General features: G+C 43.1%; 1 protein-coding gene across 1 annotated transcript in view; it reads left to right on the top strand.

Annotated features, from left to right (window-relative positions):
- The window catches only part of tfec (transcription factor EC), a 41,105-nt gene extending 19,329 nt beyond the window's left edge, over window positions 1-21,776 (top strand). Inside the window, exons 3-9 of the mRNA XM_061077834.1 lie at window positions 13,247-13,498; window positions 14,227-14,328; window positions 16,553-16,673; window positions 17,609-17,665; window positions 18,923-18,998; window positions 19,954-20,101; window positions 21,306-21,776. Of these exons, the coding sequence (XP_060933817.1) occupies window positions 13,247-13,498; window positions 14,227-14,328; window positions 16,553-16,673; window positions 17,609-17,665; window positions 18,923-18,998; window positions 19,954-20,101; window positions 21,306-21,776 (1,227 nt within the window). The remainder of the gene's footprint in view (window positions 1-13,246; window positions 13,499-14,226; window positions 14,329-16,552; window positions 16,674-17,608; window positions 17,666-18,922; window positions 18,999-19,953; window positions 20,102-21,305) is intronic.
- Window positions 21,777-22,196: the final 420 nt, after the last annotated feature.

Genomic DNA, 22,196 nt, shown 5'->3' with positions numbered 1-22,196 from the left:
TTCAGCCATCCTCTTGGCCGTCTACAGCCCATGTCCCCACCCCCCCCACCCCCCCTTTCCTCTAGTCCTGCCAGACGAAAGGTTTCCCATAACTGGGTGAGCCATGTCAAGCAATTAATACCCTGAAATACGCCTTTTAAGTGAGTCTTTTGGTGTGTGGGGCTCCCCATTGTGATGAAAAAGATCGGCGTCGTCTCACGTTAGCCTCGCACAGGTGCCTCCTCTGCCTGCACATCAGATTATTGCCATAACCAGAGATGGAGAAACTGATCCAGATTAACAGATAGACAGAGGGGGACAGGTACAAGGCATGGACGGAGAGAGACAGAGGGAGAGAGCGAAGGGGAGAAAGGTAAAAAAGCGGAAGAATCAATCAGTATCATTTCCTTTGGTGGGCTTTAAGTCTTTGGTAAGCTCAGAATGTCCTTATGACCTCTGCATACCTCCGAATGCTAAAGACAATGTAGGCTAACTCCACTTTTCGCAACAGCTCAAAGGGTTATCACGTTTAGCCCAGTAACTGCAAATCAAGTTTACGTATACAGCTGCATAGTACTTTTTTTACTGCATTTATATTATCATACTGTTGTACTGCAGATAAGAGGATAGACCAGGACCATTTGGAGTATTCACTTGTGGTGGTGTGTTTAAGGTCAGTCTCGAGCTGTGAAAACAATTGATACTTCAAACTTAGCTGGTACGTCTGTCTGATGACCTAATCCCCCTGTGTATTTCAAACTACACTGTCTGTATATATATATCTCTCTATCTATAAATAGATATAATCATTCATATATTTTTTAACATTCCTGTCGGGGCAGATAGTTAGGCATGCAAACTGCATTGCCTTCATGAATTTATAGGTGGTTATAGGTGATGTGTAGCTATTGCTTTTCCATGCAGGTTTAATTCTAGGTCCTACATCAAATCCTGTATCTTAAGTTGGTAACTGATCAGCTGTTGTTGGGCATCTTAAGTTTGATGGAACATATTTGGTAAAAGTGCTTGACAATTTCACTGGAGGTGGCACATGATAGCCTTTGGCAGACAGTCTTTACCGTGGTAGTCTATGGCAGACTTTAACACACTTGGAAATGGCAGTGATTAAATGATTGAGAAAATGAATTGAACTCAGGCACAGCTCATCCCTCAATTTACAGAGAAAAGCAACAAAAGTGATGAGAGTGGGCAGTAAGAGGAAAAGCATCATCAAATAATGAAATTTAGGGAAATTAATTATGATTAAATTAAGAAAAAAACTGGAGAAGTCTGCATCTCCATCCAGCTCCATCCATCACTTATATTCATTTGTCAACATTTTTTTGACGCATGACCAAAATCATGTTTGGTGAGGACACAGCAACCTTCACCTTTGTGCTCCTGATGTATCGGGTTAACAGAAATAGGACGGACGCTGGGTCACAGTGGCATTTGTCCTTTGACCACCAAAATCGAATCCGTCCATTTCTGAGTCCAAGTTGGACGGAATTTCGTGCAGACTTTTAAGGAGTTTAATAAGACATTAAGTGTATTATGTCATAACGACTATTTTTTTCTGGAGCTAAGGCCAAAACGCCAGTCACAGTTGATTTGGTGACCTTGATCTTCAACCTGTGAATAACATCCAAACAATTCAGTTACAGGTATTTTCATGCATTTTGTCATAATTAGCACACACATTCTTAAGGTATCATCAAAAACTGTGACGTTCATTGTTGGTCTTCCTCTCTGTTGCGCTGCTGGGAAGAGGAACGGCTGGCAATCCTCCCCATTCAAACAGCAGGATCACAAATATAGAGCAAACAAACTGCTCTTTGTCCGCAGCACAAATCATTAGTTCGGGTAAGGTCAAAGTTGATTTGATTTTCTGCTTAGTTCTCATTAAACAGATATTGCATTATTTAATTTCCCACAATCAAGTTAAAGGCGTAATCAGTATATGTCCACCAAAGGCTTTTGAACCGTGGTTGGCAAATTTAGACCACAAATGAACTTCATGTTGGTCAGGCAGAGGAGGACCTTCCTCTTTGGTTTCATGTTAGGCTGAAAAGATCAGAAGAGCTGCATTGAAATATTCTGACCTGCACGGTCCAGATCCACAAGCCTGAGTTCTGTTGAATCTTAATGAACAATGTTTTCTTTAAATCTCAAACCTTTATGTAATGTAAACACTGAAATCGCTCATTATTCACTGCTGATTGTAATCCATTTTTTTCCAACCAGGGATTACAGGGAGTACTATGGCAGTTTCTGGGGAATGCATGTAAACATTTTAGCTCAGGTAACTTCAAAACTTGGATGACACCCGACACATACCACCACTGTAATGCAAAGCTATGGAAAAGACACTTTGAACCAGATCCACACCGAGAGAAAACGGGTTCCTCCCCGGCCCAGTCACTTCCGCCATTAGGGTTGAAATCTTGTTCTGTAACTTTTGCGTACAAAAATCTATTAATCCAATCTAATTATCCTATGAACATGAATGGGATAGACTGTGGAAATGAATTGCCCTTATTAATGAATGTGGCACAGCTGTCAGGCCCAAGGGCACTTTGGCACACGGAATGGAGGAGATGGGGATTGAACCACCAACCTCCTGTTTAGCGAACAACCCGCTCTACTGATCCACAGCTGCCCCTTCAGTTAGAGACTTTAGTCTCAACAGCGTGTCAACAGTAATGGATAAATAGCTGCAACTTTGTCCAAATGTCATGTCCTGTAATGCAAATACCCCAGTGAACCTAAATTACCCAAAATGCCTTAGAATCGATGATGGCTAAATGAGTTTGACTACATTAGTGACGAGGTCGATTTAAACAACTTCTGCAGTTACCATATCCACAACCGTACAGTACATGACTCACTTTATATAGAATAGTGATTTATGAACAAAGTAAATTCCCTCAACTGATAAAATTCCAAGAGAGGTTTGTGGGCAACAGGCAACTGGCCGACAGGAAACCATCTTATTCTACATACACACGTGGGTTAAGTTCGTGGACGTCACCCAAATGGACTTCAGCCAACACAGTCCAATGAAACCCTGGTTGAGTGCTATCTCCAGACATCAGTAACAAGAGCATCTATTAATCCGCTAGTTACATGGTGTTGTCTAATATTTTATATTGACTTAAAATGTTTAGGGCTGCCGCGATTCGTCGACGTCATCGATAACGTCGACGCTGAAAATGCGTCGACGCGTATAAAATGCGTCGACGCATTTTTTTTTTAAACCGCTGGGCACCAGCCGCGATAGACTATGCATGCCGCGGCTGGGGCAGCAGTCGCCCCGGCGCCCCCCTCCCCTCCACGCAGCCGGAGGCTCGGTGTGCGGCCCGCCTCAAGTTTTTTTTTTTTGGGGGGGGGGGGTCCTCGTCCACGGCGCTTCACGGCGTCGCTGGTGCGGGGGCTTCCTTTCTCTTGGACCGCGGGGCGGTGTCCGTCGCAGGTGCGGACGGCGGCCTGGCGCGGGTCGGGTCCTACTCGCGTCACCTCAGCTACGGCGCCCGCGTGGGGGGAGGGGGGGCCGCTAGACTGAGTCCAGAACATGTGGACATGCTGACATTCTTACATTACAACACGCATGTCTAACTAACGTTTGAGTTTGATTTTGAGCTGGACACCATTGTTTCTTATACTTTAAACTTGTTGCACTTTGTTTAATATGCAGACATAACTTTTTTATTTTGATAAGGGGTTAAATAGAAACTTTGATATCTTTTTGAGTTGCACTGCTGACTTAACTTATATGCCCTCTTTTTTATTTATTTTTATCACGTTGGAGTTGCTAGTTTAAACCTACAGTTTTGCACTTTAATATTTGAGCCTTTGTTTACATTTTGTTTTGTGCTGCATTATACGATGACATACAGTTTGTTGTTGTCAAAATAAAATTAACTGAAATGAAATGGTCAATTTGATTTTTTTGGAGGAAAATTAGTCGTTTAGATTAATCGACTAATCGATAAAATAGTCGTCCGATTAATCGATAGAAAAATAGTCGTTAGTGGCAGCCCTAAAAATGTTAGAGTCTAACTACATCAGTCTGTAATGGGTTACGCAGAACGGCATTAAAGAGCTTGGAAAAAGAAATTCCCTGATGTTTTTTTTCCTGCAGTCGCTTGTTTTGGTTGAGAATCTCTGTTCCACTGTGGCAGTTTTAGATTATCTGGTATTGATCTTTTATTTAGTTTTGCTAACACAGAGAATTATAAAATCAGCAAACAGGGGTTGTATTCAATAAAAAAATTAGATTAAAATAAGACATCAATGTGAAGAAACGTGAATATTCTGGGATCACAGAGATGAGAAAAAGGTTCAATATAATCTCAGATTTATATTAAATAAATTAAAAATGTATGAGGCAAACATAGAGAAAATTGTGGTACAATTTTTATGGCAAGGAACCATATCGCTTCACGTTGGTTGGATCTACCTCATAGCCCCGCCATCACCGCTGCCTGCCGCGTCTCCTGTTGTGCCCGTAATGGACCACTTAATCAGATTATACTTTGCAATCAGATTTAGCAATAAGGAAATACTCGTGATTTTTGCCCAGAATCACCATATTATCATAATCATCCAGACTTTGATGAAATATTAATTCCATGAATCGGGCCCATTCAAAAGAAAACCCTGTTTTGAGAGCTGCATCGTCACCGGATGCCGCCATGTTGCACCTCCTCACTGGCAAGTGCGCATATTCATAATTTCCTGGGACGAATCCCAAAGTCTTGCTGCACTGGCAGGCCCATGGATTGTCCCTGCCAGTGTCTCTGTATGACTTTCATTTAGGGTGCACATGAGATTCTGTGTGTGTTCTGGCACTGGGATAACTGGCCAATCGCAAACCAAGCTGACCAAGACTCACACACAATTGCAAAGTGGAAAGGATGTGGTTTCTTGGGGGGTTAAAACAATACAAATATCTCTGGATTGAAATGAGGCACCATATACGTTAGTCCATGTTGCATCCACTAACAAGGCGGAGGCGGGGGTTTAAGACCTATACTACAGCCAGCCACCAGGGGGCGATTGAGATGTTTTGGCTTCACTTTTCAGGGAGCAGCCAGTGTATGTTTAAAAACAAAGCTGTTTAATGGAAACGTAGCATTCAAAAGTAGCAGTATTACTGTATTGAAGTTCTTCTACGGCTTCTACCTTAGCTACAACATCACCCAAACATCGTGAAAGGGAATAAATCATTACGTGATTCTGCATGAACTCAAACTCACTCACTGATTCAGACAGCCTACTGTACATTCAGCATCCCCAGCTGACAACTAAGAATATACACAAAGAGCTAACCTCTATTAGTGCTCGTGTCCCTCTGAAGCACAGTGTGCGTACTTGCATGTATCGCCCAGGTGTCCCTGTGAATAGGCTCCTTTTCATTGCTTGTAAAGAATAATGTCCTTTAACTGATTTAGCAGCAGAAATCGTATTATTTCATTTTGACTAATCCCATCTCCTCTGCACTGCATCCTCCTCTTTTTCTTTCTCCTCCATCTCTCCTTAGCTTTCTGGACTCTTACACTGGACTGAAGCCGTTAATGTAGATTTTGTTAGTAAGACAAAATATCGAAATAGGTGAATTTTAATGTATAAATATGATCTACACTACTTATTTAGGTTTACCAAAACTATACTCCAAGTTACTAAACTGTGGTGCAGATCCGGATCAAGAATTTATTTTTCACTTTCTCCAAAACTGCGACTAAGAAGTAAAATAATTAATGGATATTGATGAAAAAATGCAGGCATGCTACGGGGGCAGATTTTGATGAATGTGAGACAAATTTTCCTAATAAAAATCTGGATCTAGTGAATTTAAATGAAGTTCTGCAATTGTTGTACGTCAAACTGCTTTGCTTTTTCTTCATAGTGTTGGTATTCTACAAACAGAAACACACCTATTCAGGCCATAATCACGTTTACAATATACTATAATTTATAATCTTGATAAGACCTCACACACAAATGTGTTTTTTGTGTGTGTGTGTGTGTGTTAAAGGTTAAAAGTTGTTTCTTACAAGGTGTCTTTACTTTAAGTCTGAATTTTAATTATTTTCATACCGCTGTCGAGGCAGGCCATTTTCATAAATTCAATATTTCATCAAGGTAACAAGCGCACACGCGTGCATACACACCCTCTCACACACGGGTTCACATGTAATCCAGTTAAAATGGCTGCTATATTTAATTCATATGAGAATCATTAAAAGTGCAGTGGTGCCTTGTCCATTATGCATTCCTTTTCTAGCAGGATAAAACAGTCCTCAGATGTGGGAGCTGCACTTTGAAGTGTTGTCTCAGAAGCAGGCCAACTCTTACAGGAAGTCCCTGATGTTTAAAACATGCAGCGCGGGGGGACTAACAAAGGTGAGCACTTTGCACTTTTGGCTTGCACCGCCAGCGCGAGCCCAAAAATGGCCAGCCAGGAATTTCGATGCGATGCGCACAGCGGCCATCAAATAAACAACACGTAGACAAATATACACGTGGGTAATGGCGAGAGAGTTGTGAGGGTTCAAAAAAAACCTGTGTTGTGTGGACAGACGGCTTCATACACACTCACACAAAGACACAACAGACACGAAGAACAGCTGATTGTGAGTCACCGGAACGTAAATATTGCTCCTCTCACACAGCTGACGGACACTACAGGATATTAACTTGTTTGCTTATTATGGGAACTTCATTTTTTACAAGACACTGATTCAAATATAGCTTCAAGACGGCCAATCTCCATGTAATGTAATCATCCGCCGTCACACACATGTGGGACAAACTGCGATTTTAACAGCTGAGCGGAGATGTTTGCTTACTGTGCGTTACAGTGTTCAAATCAAACTTGATTCTTTCAAAAACATATTCAGCACTGGTCTTATTTAACTGAGTCATTCAGATTCAATTTGTCTTATTACATTCAATGTCCTGAATTAAGCCCTGATTCTTTTCTTTATCAAAGTATATCAAAGGATATAACCATCGGTCACTGTTTGTAATAATCACTGAGTCATCAGCTAGTATTAACTGGAAACTGCCCCAGTTCACTTCTTAAACTAGTCGACAGGTAAATGCAATTAAACCAATGCTCATCTTATGTGGTCGTGTCTTAATATTAAAAAATGTTGGTATTATCTATGTAATCGTGTATTGGAATAAGATTCTAATTACGAGCGTAGGTCAAGGTATGTTCCCTGATTTGCTCCGAATGCAGCACATAAAGGAAATGAGACAATCGGGCTAACGCAGTTATAGTGAGATGAAAGAGCGCTTCAGTCGGCTGCATGTTTATGACGTGGGCCGTGACGTAAACAGATTTCTTTTTTTAAACGTTTTCCTTTGTTTTAGCTGATTTTCATTTATTTATAACTACTGCGATGTGAAGAGAATCTCAAGAGATGTTTCAGAAACAACTTAACAGCTCTACCTTTAACCGTCGGTCTTTGTGCCATACCCCCTTATATTTGACATTAAAAATACAGAGAGATTTGTCTGCTGACAGTGGAAGAATTTTAAGACTTCATGTCCTTGGCTTCAGATTCTGTTGATTAATTTTATTATCTGTAGCCTGGGAGGACTTGTGGTGACCCTGCTCAATTTTGCTGTGTCCAGGATTTCAAAGTGGGAAGTCCTGCACCGGCCTCTGCTGTGGCCCGACAGTGGCTGGGACACGTTTGTGTGAGTCTAGATCTGTCCGATTTAGCATATTTGCACACATCCACAAATTGCAGTTTTCTATGTTTCCCCCTGTCGCAGCCGTGGCTGTGGTGTGGAGGTTTAAAAAAGCCATCCAAGGGAAGTGGGTGTCATGTAGATAACCTGGGAGAATGTGCTGAGCGCGGCTGGATGTTCTGCAGGCAGGAAAGTGCAGTGATCCACAAGCAGGAACTCACATTCTGACAAGTTATTGCACCCCTACACACACACACTCATCAACCCCCCTAACTGCCATCTGTATTTCTGCCTCTGTCAGGCCTTTCTCTGACCAAAAAGCACACACATGTACTAACACAGACACACACACAGGAAATGGCCTGTGCGGCTCCCAAATAAGCTGATGTGTCATGCCTTCCTTTCCGATATTTCTGCAAAAGCTCAGGAAGGAGGCTGCAGAACCGCTCTTCTCCTTCTTCCTCTTCTTCTCCCCCTGTCTCGGCTGAGAGCTACAGCTGTAGCCGTGACAGCTCTTGTTCCTCTGCAAAAAAAACACTCTTCAGCTCCTGCGGTGGGAGACGCTGTCGCTCTGAGGAGCCATGAGTCGCTGCTGTGTGGTCAAAGTCATCACTATGACAGAGATCCAACTGCTACAGGTAGGGGTGGGGGGGGGGACTACGCTATCGGCCGCGGTAATCAGGACAAGATCAGATTTAGAAAAGAATGCTTTTGTTTGTTTGCATGCAAGAGGGTAAGCCTGCGCTTTATAGTGGCCATGCACGTACAACCAGAATAACTGAATATCCACTGTGTAATGCAGATTTTGCGTTCAGTTCGCTATCCCAGTCTTATCTCCCCTCACATTTCACAATCTAGGGTGTGGGATTTTCGGCTATTTACTGGTAAGCAGGCTCAGCAAATCTACAGTAAGCATGTCTGAGGGGGCTTTGGGTTCCATTTTCATCTTATCACCTCAGATTCAAGATGGGGAGAAAAGATAATCAATCATGGCTCCATGCATCCTGCAACTGTGTCAGTGTGTTGGGGAGAAATCACAGCGCTTTGGAGAAACGGTTTTAAAATCTCCTACTTCGGTTATGTCCACAATTTGTACAGCTATACTTAATGTCACCATCACCCACTGTTTCATAAACTGTTGGATTTTTCTGAAGTGAAAGGAGAACTTGGGCAAGACTGAAACTGAGTTAGGCAACAGCATGTCAGTGAAGAAGAAGAAACACCTGTGAGTGTGTCTGTTCTCATGGATTTGCGAGCGCAGCACTTCGGCCCGAACTAGAGAAATGCACTTTGCGCTTTGAGCTCAGAGGTAAATGACAACACGATTATATCTATCTCACAAACAGAGGCTGGAGAAAGAGGACCATGCTTTGAAGGCATAGATACACTGGACTCTGGAAGGAGACATGTGTTTCTGTAATCCAGGGTTGTGTTTTTATTTTTGAGTGCGTATTTATCTTGTAATGGTAAGATATGAATGCTTTTTTCTCTTTTGGGGCAAAGAGCACTTATGATATTCTTGATAGTTCCAGTCTTGTGAAATCATATGTCTAGTTTTCTATTCTGGAAAAACGAGAGCACATGTTTTGATTTGTTTAAGCCGCAGTATTCTTGTGTGGTTAAAGCCATTCTTAAGTGCTGAGATAATGTAAATAAATGTGTGTATGTGTGTGTGTGAATTTGTGTGTGTTTAAAGTCACATTGTGTAAATTTAGTAGACATGTTTTCTGGTTAAGTAAGTCAGGGATTTCGTTAAGGTTAAGGTTAAGGGTTAGGAAAGTTGTAAGTATGGAGATGCCTCCGGAAATAAGGGCAGGTCAATGTAATGTCCTCTGAAATCATGGAGCATGTGTGTGTGTGTGTGTGGGGGGGGGGGGGTCCTCTTCAATTGGTAAAGGTTAGGGGTAAGGTTTATTATAAGACTGTCTGTCGACAATGACTGGAAAGTGCTAATAAGGATAGCTGTATACAACTCTGTGTGTGTGTGTGTGTGTGTGTGTCTGTGTGTGTGTGTGTGTGTGTTTGTGTGTGTGTGTGTGCGTGTGTGTGTGTGTGTGTGTGTGTGTGGCTCTGACATCTTTATTTTACTGATTGAAACATCTGTAATGCGCATAATGAAGTTAGGGAGATGCAGCTGATCTCTTAAGTTTTTAACTTGATGCAGGGAGTAGAAAAAAACGACAAATAATAATTTTGTACACTGAATCGTTATATGAAACATTTGAAGAAACCGTGGTTACATAAACTGAAGGGATACTGAAAAATGTTGTACATCTGCAGAAATATCAGGAGCTGTCTAGAAGGCCTGGTAGCGAAAGCTTTGATATCGGTGGTTGGGAGGTTTGGCCGACATACCCAAAGGTTTGCATGTCAGGAATAACTGTGCAAATGTGTGCAAATTAAAAGTGAACCTGTGACCTCTCCTCTGCCAGAAACCTCAAACACTGCCTCAATTGTAGTAGCAGGTGCTTGTAGCCATATCGAGAGAGAAGGAAAAAAAAAGTGAAGAGTCTGAAACTTCAGAATAGTCACAACAATCTGGAACTTGAGCCCCGATTGATTAGATTCTTATCTCATTCCTGTCCCCATGAGTATGGCGGGCATTGATAATGTTCAGCATGTCCCCTTCACACATGCACAGGGCTGCCATTGTCAGAGTTGGCCTTGGTGACTGAAGCACCATTACCTCTCAAATCTAATCAGATCCCCTTAAGTGGATAACAAGCGTGTCTCCGGCATTTACAGTAGTGAGAAAGCTGAAGTGAAACCAGGACAATCTGCTGTCACACAAAGCAGATGTGGTGTGTAGTCGCGCTGGCATCCCTCCTGCTCTCCGTAGTGGAAAAAAAATGTTGATTGGCTAACAACTGGCATCTTGTTTGGCCTTGGGAAGGCAGATAAGAGCTCCCAGTCACAACCCACAAGTTGAGTATTGTGACAAGCCTCCTCTTGCTTAGGTGGACGAATGGTGAATGAGGCCAGTCTGCGTTGCTGACGAGAGGAATTAAATGCTGAGGTTTAGTGTGGAGCCTAAAGTTGGTCCCTGGGGGTTTAAACAGTGTTGAGCTCAAATACAGAGAAAAACTGTGATTGCTGCACAAAGTCTGAAAACACAATGAGCTACATCATCATCATTTCATCAGCATGTTATCAATGCCACCTGGATCACGTCTTCCTTTGCACCTTATTCACTTAATCTCTCATTCTCATATACCGCAAACTGTGAATTTTGCTTCCTCTTTTCCGGTGTAATTTTTTTGATGAATTCCAGCGTTTCCTCCTGAGAGACTTTGTAACTTTTCAGAGAAGAAATTACACAAATTCTCCCGCTGAAAACTAAACAAGGTGGATTCATTGGATTCATTCAGGACAGAGTCACTTGATCCGGCACAACCAGAAGCTTATGTTGGCTAATTTTAGGTAAATAAAGATTAAGGTAAATTTAGCTGCATCATGGACATTACTCTAAGTCTGCTGACTTTATAGTGGCTGTAAGACATTCAATGAACTCTGGACCTTTTTGGGAAATTAGAACTCAAATGTCTGAGTCAGTTGCTCCTGAAACTTTTCCTGCCAATAAAAAATTCCAGAAAATGTCTCAGTGATCCAATATGAGCATTCAGCAAATTATGCAAATATCACAGGATGTAAAGGAGGTGCCCGACACATCGAAGACGTCAAGTTGGAAAGACGACAGGATTCCAGATCTTTAAGGGCCGATCTCTAAACAAAAATGCACGATTTCTGCAGCCACTCCCAGCTTGAATGTCCTGGGAGATTTTCTTGTCTCGGACAATCTCCTGCTGTGTTCTTCTTCTCTGGAAAGTGCCCAGACTCAATTTTACGCAAGTTGATATCTGAAAAAAGGCTGATGACTCTCACCAGTAGCTTCTGTGGCCGTGGCTCAACCAAAGTTACAAAGCTTCACTAAATTATCTGTTTTTAAGGTTCGGTAACATGCCTAAATGTGACACCACGATTACATTAGCAGTATAAGGATTTAATATCTAATTTCCCTCAGTTACTTAATATCATTGTCCACAGATTTAGCTATTAAACCCTTTATTGTTGCTCATTTGATTTTCTGTTACTTCCAATTGACCAGCTGAAATCAATCATTGACAAAAAAATTCAATTTAGTCAATACAAAAAAATAAAAGTCTTGACAAGCCCCAAGAGCAAATTATTATAACCAGTGAACGGAACACTTTAAGGATAAGTTAAGAGAATCTGGATAAATATACCCAGACATGATTAAAATCATAAAATCAATGGATACATTAGTTGCATTATTATTATTATTATCATCATTATTATTATTACGTTCTCCTAAAAATACTTTACAGGTCACAAACCAATAAAGAAAGTTATAAACCAGCTTCTTTGTGAGCTCCAGTCAAATCGGTCATTTTTAGGTGAGATGCTCCGTTGGAAAATAGTCCCAAACTTAGAGTGTTAAAAACCCCAAAATAGCTTTATTGCTCTTATTGTTTTGGAAGCTGATAATACAAAACTGTCTGCATTGAAACCGATGAATGAATGAAAAGGCACGGTTAAAAATGGCATTAGAGGAGTTATTTAAAACCCCCACTGGGGAACAAGGGTCAATTGTGCTGCCACAACCCCTGGAGCAAGCCAGCAGAGGACTATGGGAGCCGACTGCTGATTGGCTGGCGAAGTAGAAAAGGGCGGTCCCGATGAATTAGTGATAGTCGCTAAAGGCAGATATCCTGCAGTGATCAAACCCTGGGTGATCTGACAGTCCAGTGTTTGAAGTGATTATCATGCTACGCAACATAAAAGCTTACCCCCAGCTTTGGGCCTAATTAGTTCACTTAGGCCCCTTTTAAGACACTGGTAGGGGGACTGGAGAGGACAGACACTCACTGAGAAGTCGGCAGATTAGCAGGACGGCAGCAGCAGCAGATCTGGATGCCTAGAGTTGACCTGCTGCCACATCAAAACAAACTGAAGATAATCTGCTTTTTCTGAGAATGCCACACTTAACTGACTGCAGCTACTTCACAATGCGGGACGCGACCAGAGCTTCAAATGTAAGACCATCGAAATTCAGATTCTCGTGAATTAACTTGCAGCATTTATTTGTTTATTGTAACATTTCCTTGTCGTGTGTTGTCATGTTGTCTGATGTAAAGTTTGCGCCGCTCTCGTTACTGGTTTGAGTCTTGACTGCTGGCTGAATGCATGAGTATGTGCTTCTGCATTTTGTGAGAATGTGTAAGTTCTAACCTTTAACCTATATCTGTTGACATTTCCAGTCAGACGCTTGAGAAATTTACCATAGAATGGGTCATTCCCATGAAAACCTTGCTACATATGAGAAACATGATTCAGTTTAAGGAGTGTTAAATACAGGGAGTGACTACTAATGGAAAATTGTGACGCTCAACAATGTGTGTTAAATCTATTTTCCATAAGTCGACAGAAAATGCAAACAACCCCGGTGCTTCTGCTCTTAGTCTGTGAAAAACAATATCCCCTCCAACTGGGCTACCTTTCAATGAAGCCAACTAAAACCATGTGTGATTTCATTTTGCCGCAGGTCCAGAGCCACCTCGAGAGCTCCAAGTTCCACCTCCACCAGAGCCAGAACCAGCAGGTCAAGCAGTACCTGACGCTGGGCTCCAAGCTGGCCTCGGCGGCCGGGCAGGGCCACGCCATCCCTCACCCGCACGGCCCCGGCCAGCTGGCCACCATGCCCATCATGAGGACCGGGAACATGGCCTCACTCAGCGACGGCAGCAACCCCACCAGCCCCGTCACCTTGCTCACCATGGCCAGTCACGACAGCGAGGTGAGTCAAACGGAATTTAACTGCTTGAATTTATGGAAGTGAAATTGAGAAAAACTCTGAAAGTGCCTAGTGGTGACTGGAAAAGCGTGACATTTGAAACCACAAAAAAATGTAACCACAGACCGGATTAAATGTTTCATAATATTTGTAAGTTACGCAACTTTTAAGAAACACTTTCCTGTCAACCGTCCATATTCCTGTCAAACTAATTAATTTTTACTCAGGAGAATTGTTACAGTTCCTCTAAATTCTTTGAAATTAAGAGAGATGAGTTATGGCTGACACTTTGCTGGAAGGCATCAAATAAATTCACATGCACCAGTGACTGTGTGTAGCTGTAAAAAGTTTGAATCTCTACAATGCTGGAGCAGCTCCGACTAATCATCCAAACAAAGTGATGCCATTATTGATCCCCCCCTCTCTCTCTCTGATGTGCTCATCAATAACTTCAGACATGCAGTCTGTGATGAGAGTACTCATTCAAAGGAGGAAACTAGTTTGATAGCACATGCATGTTTCCCCCCCGGCCAACGCCTCCAACTAGTTGTGAGAACACGGCAGCGGAAAACTTTACGAGTTATTGGATTAGTCTCTCGACACTGCTGCCCCCCCCCCCTCCTTTTTTTTATCTTCTTGTGTCTATATTGGTTTGAATGTTTTGAGATTTCAAAAGCACACACTTGGACGGTATTGAAAATTCAGTATTGAAATGACTTGTTTTCTTTCAGTTTCCGATGGATGAAGTTATCGATGACCTTATTAGTCTTGAGTCCGGTTTCAACGACGGGGGCTTGGATTGCATGGAGTCTAACATGTTAATGCAGAACAATGTAAGTATGAAACACTATTATTCAAGCACTCTTTTCAAATGCCACACACTATCTATGCTCTGAAGGTCTTTTATATTGATTTCTACTGCACAGCCCTCGGTTGTTAACCTGCTGTGCACGTGTACTTGCAGCAGGGCTTATGTCAACTTTAATGTCTTCATGAGCGACTTCTGAATTTGAAACTTGAGGTTCCTCCAACCTGACGTTTGACTCGCTTGGGAAAAGTGGGACCTCTCTCAGTTTGAGGACGGCTTAAGTCTGGAGATGAGTGAAAGTTCATTGGGGCTTAGCAACATTTCTCACATCGCTCGAGAAGTTTAACAATAAAGATTCCATTTAGAAGAAGGACAAGGAGCTAAATCTAATGTCACTGTCTTACTTAACGTCAATTCTTGGCTAGAACAGAACTGGCACCACAGCACACTACACAGATTCTTACTCGGAGGGAAGGAATTCTAAAACTGCAAAAATCTGGGACAAGGCGTCCATTTGGTCAGTGAACACAGCAACACCTATAGCATAAAGAGTTGGTTGGATGGGAACACTGGGAATCTGGCCTAATTCCTCAAATACAGAGGGACGGACAATGAATGTTACACCGAGATGAAGCCAAACAAGATACGGCAGCAGAGCCGGAGTGAGAGGGGCTGAGGAAGAGATAAGACAATGGTGGGGAGGGGGGGGCAGCAGTAAGGAGTTAGGAGTGGGAGTTTCTGAGGCGTTGGATTGGGTTAATGCACACACTCCCCACGGGCTGGTTCAGAAATGATACCATGCTTAAACGGATCAATTCATCCTAATTAGTCATACAGTACGATGCATCAAGCCGTTTCGCCGTGTCAACACATCCGGCAGCGCAGGCGGGAGAGGGATTGAAGTGATTACAGTGGGAGTAGTGGGGGGGGGAATGTTGCAATCTTTCATTTTGATAAGCACTTCTGTCCCCTCCTCCTCTTCCCTCCCTTTTCGATGAGATAATGAGAAAAAAAAAAAGAACCAAAAGCAAACCAACTGGAGATAGTTGAAATGTCTGCAGTTTCCTCCTGTTTTGTTTCCTCTCGCTCTCCGCTCCTTCCCATCTCTCGACTTGGCACGCAGCCTTATCACATTCACCAGTCCGGGAGTTGGATGTGACACACACACACACAGACACACATCACGGGCAACATTGGCTGCGAGGATCCTTGAATCCGTGCTGACCTCTGTAGCCTTTTTTTTTCTCCCATAAATACACAAATTCGGATTAGACACACATGTGAATCGGCACGCTACATGTTGACATTCACCCTCCCTCTCCTCCCTCTGTCCGTGTAAAGGCTTCATTAGAGCAGAACCGATCCATTCTTTTCCCAGACGAGCAGACACCCGTAGGAAAACAGTTTTTCCTCTGTTCGGGCAGTTGACCTGCGTAGCCTCCTCTTCTAACATGAGGCTATTTTCAACACAGAGGACGGGTTTCATGTCGCTTTCAAGCCGAGGAGTTTTGGAAATGGTGGCACTCGCAGATCAGGACACTGCCTAGTTACACCAATGTAGGAAAGCACTATTACTGAATTAGAGGTCAGGAGTAAAGGCCAGTGTATACTTTTGGGTATAAGGGATGCCATTGGTATATAGAGTACCCTACAAAATACTCTATGGACCCCATATATGCCCCTGCGAATAATTTGGCAAAGCAAATTTTTTTTTTTACACTTGGAGAAAGAGAAATGTCTTAATAATATATCCAGATGTGTTTTCAAAATGTTTCTCCCTGTTAACACTGAATACCAATATTAAGACTATTTAATGGATGAATCTGGAAACCTTCTACGGACACACTGGCAGTGGGCCCTCACTGGAGAGCCTCCACCCCATCCTCTCCACGTGCACCTCCCTGGAGATGTAGTTACACTTTGCAACAACTGTGATTGGCACACTTACAACGTTGGGTTTGCCTTGTCCTGCTGTGGAGGACATGTGGGTAGAATACGGCTCCCGGCAGGAGGTCCGCAGCCGAGCCAGAGGCCTGAGGGGGGGTCCGACCGTCATGTCTGCAAGGCTCTGCACTTGCCCTGTGGCATTTTTCTTGTAAATGCCCAACAAAGCCGCACAGCAGCTACAAACAACTGTTTGTGTTGTGGCTGTGGTCGAGGTGTGAAAGGGATCGTCCCTGTGGAGCATGTGAAATGTAAATGTGTGTTTCCCCTGTGACTGACCCACCCTCCATTCTCTCCCCCTGCAGGTGTCCCTCAGTGGCAGCATGCTGGACGTCTATGGGGGTGAACCAGGTATGAACGCCCCGAATGTTGGAATGAGCCCCACATCTAACCCCACAAAGCTCACAGTTAAAAGGGAATACACAGGTATGCACCCTAGCACATATCAAACCACTAATCAATTAATGACTGATCACAAGCTCACGCTGCTGCAAAAATCACACAAGTTATGGTTGGAAGAGATCCAAACCTTGAGGGTTTGGGTAGCAGAACAGAGCATACCTGTGTCGGCTATAAAAGGCAACACATTGTGTGCGTCTGTTTCTGCAAAAAATCAAGTCCAATTACGCGTGTCAGGCAAATATGTAAGCTGATTTGTGTCCAGTGTTTGACAAACACTGCCCTGCTTGTCATTGCTTCCGTTAATAGGCTGCAGAAATGTGTGGACTTTTCGTCACAGCGCGAAAACAGAGGGCCCTTTAAGACATTTCTTATTAATGTCATGCATCAAGCAAAGGCGTCTAATTGATTTAGGAAATAGAAAAGGATGCCTGAAGAACCCCTTCGCTCTCAACCGGCAAATAAGTAAATTGCCAACTGGTTCTGAGTGTGGGCCAAGAGGACAATGGGCTGTTACACAGTCTAAATTGTCCTGATTGAATCAACAGAGACAAATTGGGAAATCCAATCTCAGGTCCCCAATTATGTAATTTGGAAGAATGTGAATACAAATATGGATGCACTGACAATTTGGGCCCTCGCCGGCAGAGATTAGGGAACTGTCTTAATTGCGGAGTAAGTAGTTTAAAAGTGGCCACCATTTTTTATTTTCCACAAAGAGCTTCAGACAAACTGGACGGGATAAATTGGGCTCTTTAAGTGCGTGTGTGAGTGTGGAAAAGAGGTCAAACAGTGGCGTGGGCTAGCTGCACAGAAACTCCACTCTCTTGACCCCGGCACCGGACTGTCTCGACAACACTGGCCCGCGCCTCTCGTGACTGAGGTTTCATGGTGTTTTGTGTCTTTTTTAAGATGCTAAATTGGTGTGCGTTTCTAATCACTTCGTTCCCCTCTTTTTCCAGAACTTGACACAAGGGGGATGGCCAAAGAGCGACAGAAGAAAGACAACCACAATTTGAGTGAGTGTCCCCCCGCCGCCTTTCAACTCCATCACAGTTTATGGTCTGGCGATGAGTTATCGCCGGCCTCAAGGGCGTTTTGCTTTTTATCTTTGGTCGAGAAGTTCCTTTGTCAGATGGCCAAAACAAAGTGCGCACTTGTTTTCTGAAGACACACATAAAGAGCCTCACTCTGCACAAAGTTGACTGTGCATGTGTTTGCTGATATAACTGACCTGAATCTGGACTACACTTGTATCATTAATCTTCTCTGTGATTTTAACTACAAATTTCTAAATTAATAGTCATCTTTTACAAATTGATAAATGTTTTTTTTTAAAACCTCACCTGCGATCCTGCAATTTTCTCCTTTTATTTGTTTACCAAATTCCACTAAATCAATCATTCAAAATTGTTTCTTATATTGGCAATTTGCTTCATAGGGCTAAACAAGGTGTGACAACCTCTGCACTTAAGAAAAAAAGGGGAAAAGGGGAATAAAAACATGTTTCCCTACAAGTGTTATGAGAGAGCCACACGCAATGCTCTTACTCATCTTTAAACTATATTAAAAATATATTTTTTATATTTTTTGTTTGGCAGGATTTTCAGAATAAAATTGTGGCTGACATTTACTACCGAAAAACCTTGGCGAGCTTCGGCTAATTCACTTTTCAAATTATCTTCATATCCTGATGACCCACATGCAGTAATGACTCTGCTCTTGATCCACTCATAGAAAAGGGAAACCAGGCACGAGGGATTTTTTTTTATCACAAACTATTGAAATTAGAAATTAATTGCGATGGAGACATTTTCAATTCTGTTACACTTGAAACCATTTAAGTACAAATACAGTTTCGGTTCCACGACTGCCGAGCTGCAGCTGGTCAACAACTGATAATTCAGTTTCAAAATGAGTGTTTCTATGTGAAATTTATATATGATATAATTGAGTATCCCCTCATATTTTTGTCTTCCTTATGCAACCCTCAATCATCATCAATGCTATTCATTTACATATCAAAGTATATGTAGGTTTAGTATTTTTTATATGATATTGTTTATTTCATTAGTTCTTCGTAATATATTTATCTTTGTTCTCTGCACCAAAGAGGAGCAGTGTTTTTTTAATGTCCTTGTATGCAGCACTTACAATGATAATATCGGCTCTGATTTCTGATTCACTCACTGTCCAAACCCCAAATCTACACCCATTGAATTTAATAGAGCAACTGAAGAGGATTTACTCATCTCTTTCTTTTCTTGTTTCCTTAGTCGAAAGAAGACGAAGATACAACATCAACTACAGGATAAAGGAGTTGGGGACCCTCATACCCAAATCAAACGACCCGTAAGTTGCAAAATCTGAAAAATGTATTGACTGTAAGAATATGAACTGCTTCTCGTCATTGTCTCATATCCCTGAAACTGCCAAGACGAGAAATTGTCTTTCAGGGGGAAGTGTATTAAAAATCCGAGCACAAAGACACTCAAACTGTCGTTCGCTGAATTCAAATGAGCGCTCGAGCACATTTCAGTCCCATTTGGAGGGTGCACTTGAACCTCCATTGTCGTCGGCGCTCCGAGAGCCTTACGTCCTCTTGCTGGGTCGCGGCAGTTCAGCTCAAAAGCAATGAACGACGAGGAGAGAGGTCAGACGCAGAGAGGAGGCGGGCCGCGCCGTTCGAATCAAAGTTTGAAGCACAATTGGAAACACAGAGATGGGAGTGCGGAGGTGAAGAGAAATCCACCGGCCATCTCTCGCAATTGAACTTTGCCTGGAATTTAAATGGAAGGTTACCGTTGTCGCAGCGCCATTAACACAGGATAAAGGAGATTATTAGCTGCTGATCAGACCGGTGTCTCACTTGTGTGAAAAAGGACAATTTCACTACAGGTCCCCTTAAAAAAAAGTAATAATATCTGCAAAGGAATGACTTGCACTCTAGCACCTTAACTCCATTTCTCCACCCCCCCCCCCCCCTTGTCTTCCTACTTAGCTCATTTTCCCCTCACCTATTTTTACTCAAGGATTAATTTTACCGAACAAGGAGCCACGAGAATGGACTTTCCACATAGCTACTTAACTATTCTATTAAATTTCCCCATTCAGTGTCCCCACGTAATGTCCGAGGATGAATAATTGCACAATGTAAATCACCATTTCTTATTCATATCATAAAAAAGGGGTAAAAACCTCCACGTTAAAACTTTTTTCTCATTTTCTTTATACGTGGAGGATATTCTGCCGACATCAGGGGGTTCTGTGTTAAAGGTTATCTTTTTTACATTTCTCCTTTCTGCAGGGACATGCGCTGGAACAAAGGCACCATCCTCAAAGCCTCGGTGGAGTACATCAAGTGGATGCAGAAGGAGCAGCAGCACGCCAGGGAGCTGGAGACCCGGCAGAAGAAGCTGGAGCAGGCCAACAGGAGGCTGCTGCTGAGGATCCAGGTAACACAACACAACAGAGCGATGGTTGAAACAATAAAATCACCATGTTGACAAAGGGACAGTGGATCAGGAAGTTGATCGACTTAAAAACTACCACTTTTAAGCAAGTTGTCCAAACTCACCACGGTTTGAAGGTTTATTTGTTCCCCCTAACACATACGTCCTTTATTTGTGCGTTTGTTATTCCATAACAGAATGAGTACACTAATTAGTTTTCTAAGGACTGCGCACATAAATCCAAGCACGTAATATAGTGACTTATTACGCTTTTACACTCAAATTAGCAGATATATGCAGGTTTTCTTAAATGTAGATAAACCCACAAAAAAAAAACTGAAATCAAGAAGCAGTCTCGCCAGTGTTGCCTCTTGTACAACACAAAAATAAGAAAACAAAATGGAGAGGGGGATTATAGGTACACAAACTTTCATTGCACGTCTTAAGATGCGCCAGAAAAGTTGCAGCCTCAGCATCTAAACTGTCAAAATGAAGAGGATGATGACAAAATGATTGCGTTGACCCATTTCCTTCACTGTCTCTCAAAGCCACAGATGATAAAAACACATGTCCACTGCAGAGTCACTTGACCTAAGAGTGAATGTGGAGTGTAATAATTCCCACTGCAGATAACAGCCAGATGTTAGTGTGTTTTCTGACCAGTGGAACATGGGCTTTACAGACCATTACACCAGAGATCAGTTTGGTGAAGATCCCCCACCCCACCCCCACCGCGTCTGTGCTAATTACCTGATGAATAAAGGAAAATCAGATCATCTCTTTCATTGGAAATAAAATCAGCGGGTGTCAGAAATAGATGAGGAGCACTAATTAAAGGGATGTCTAATGGTGCATGCGTGCACGAGGCTCGGCGCATGACGCTCGCACTCTTAAGCGCAAACACAAATTGTGGTTTATTGGAGTTGGAGCAACGAGAAAGACACAAAGACAAATCTGGAATGATCCCAGAGGATGACAAAAGTGTCCAGGAAACCTTTATGGCCACTGACGATAAAGGGAGAGTTTACAAAGGTCAAACTGGGCTTTGTGATGACATTGATAGGTGATTAGTGCTGAGAGCGTACTCTGAGAATGTGTGTGTGTGTGTGTTTGTGTGTGTGAGAGAGATAATATCGTAACTACAAAGTGAGCAGGTCATTTTCCAAGAAACACATTAAGTAATGAATTCTTTCCGTTCCATTTTCAGGAGCTTGAGATCCAGGCTCGAGCACACGGTCTCCCAAACATGACCACATCCTTGGGGACAGTCGAACTCTCCTCCCACCTCCTCAAACAACAACCACAGCAGCTGTCCCCCCAGGCCCAGCAGCCCCAGCAACCTCAGCAGCCCACACTCTACCAGGAGGACCCCAACAGCGACTACCTCCAGAGGATAGCGGCAGTGGCCGGCGTGGCCTCCATCCCCACCGCCAGCGGCCCACAGGACCACATCACCGGCGCCGACGGGCTCTCAACGTTCTCCGACCCGCTGTCCCACTTCACAGACTTCTTCAGCTCCACGCTCAAGGAGGAGCACCGGCTGGACGAGATCGTCATGGACGACCTGCTGTCGCCGTTCGGCACCGACCCGCTCCTGTCGGCCGGCTCGCCCGGAGCTGCGTCCAAGGACAGTAGTCGCCGGAGCAGCTTCAGCTCTGCCGGAGGGGACGACCTATAATCCCCCCCTCCCCCCCTGCAGAACATACTCTCAAGTTATCTCCTTCCGACAACATGGTTGTAATCTCCAGTGTTAAAGGGCAGAAGCAGAGCCTGAAAAAGACTGAGTGACGGCTCTGGGCAAACAATACTGACTTCTCCCAGGGCTGCGAGTCATTTAACTGAGCACTGACACACCTGGCAGAGCCCCTCAAAGTGCCAGCTGTGTATTTACTGTACTTCCTGTTGAATGGGGGGGGTGTTATCGGACCTAAAGCTTGGATTCCCCAAAGCTCAGCAGCACCCAAAGCATCCCCAGGACCCTCTGCTGTACACCCTGCTCTTTTTTAAAGTTACTACAGACTGTATGTTCCTCTGCCTCCCGAATAGAGCAGAAACAGACCCAGTAAAAAAGGGAGACATTTTTGTACATAATGTAAAT

Source organism: Limanda limanda, chromosome 1, assembly GCF_963576545.1.
Source record: "Limanda limanda chromosome 1, fLimLim1.1, whole genome shotgun sequence".
NCBI classification, from domain to species: domain Eukaryota; kingdom Metazoa; phylum Chordata; class Actinopteri; order Pleuronectiformes; family Pleuronectidae; genus Limanda; species Limanda limanda.
This window is presented reverse-complemented; position numbering and strand designations above follow the sequence as displayed.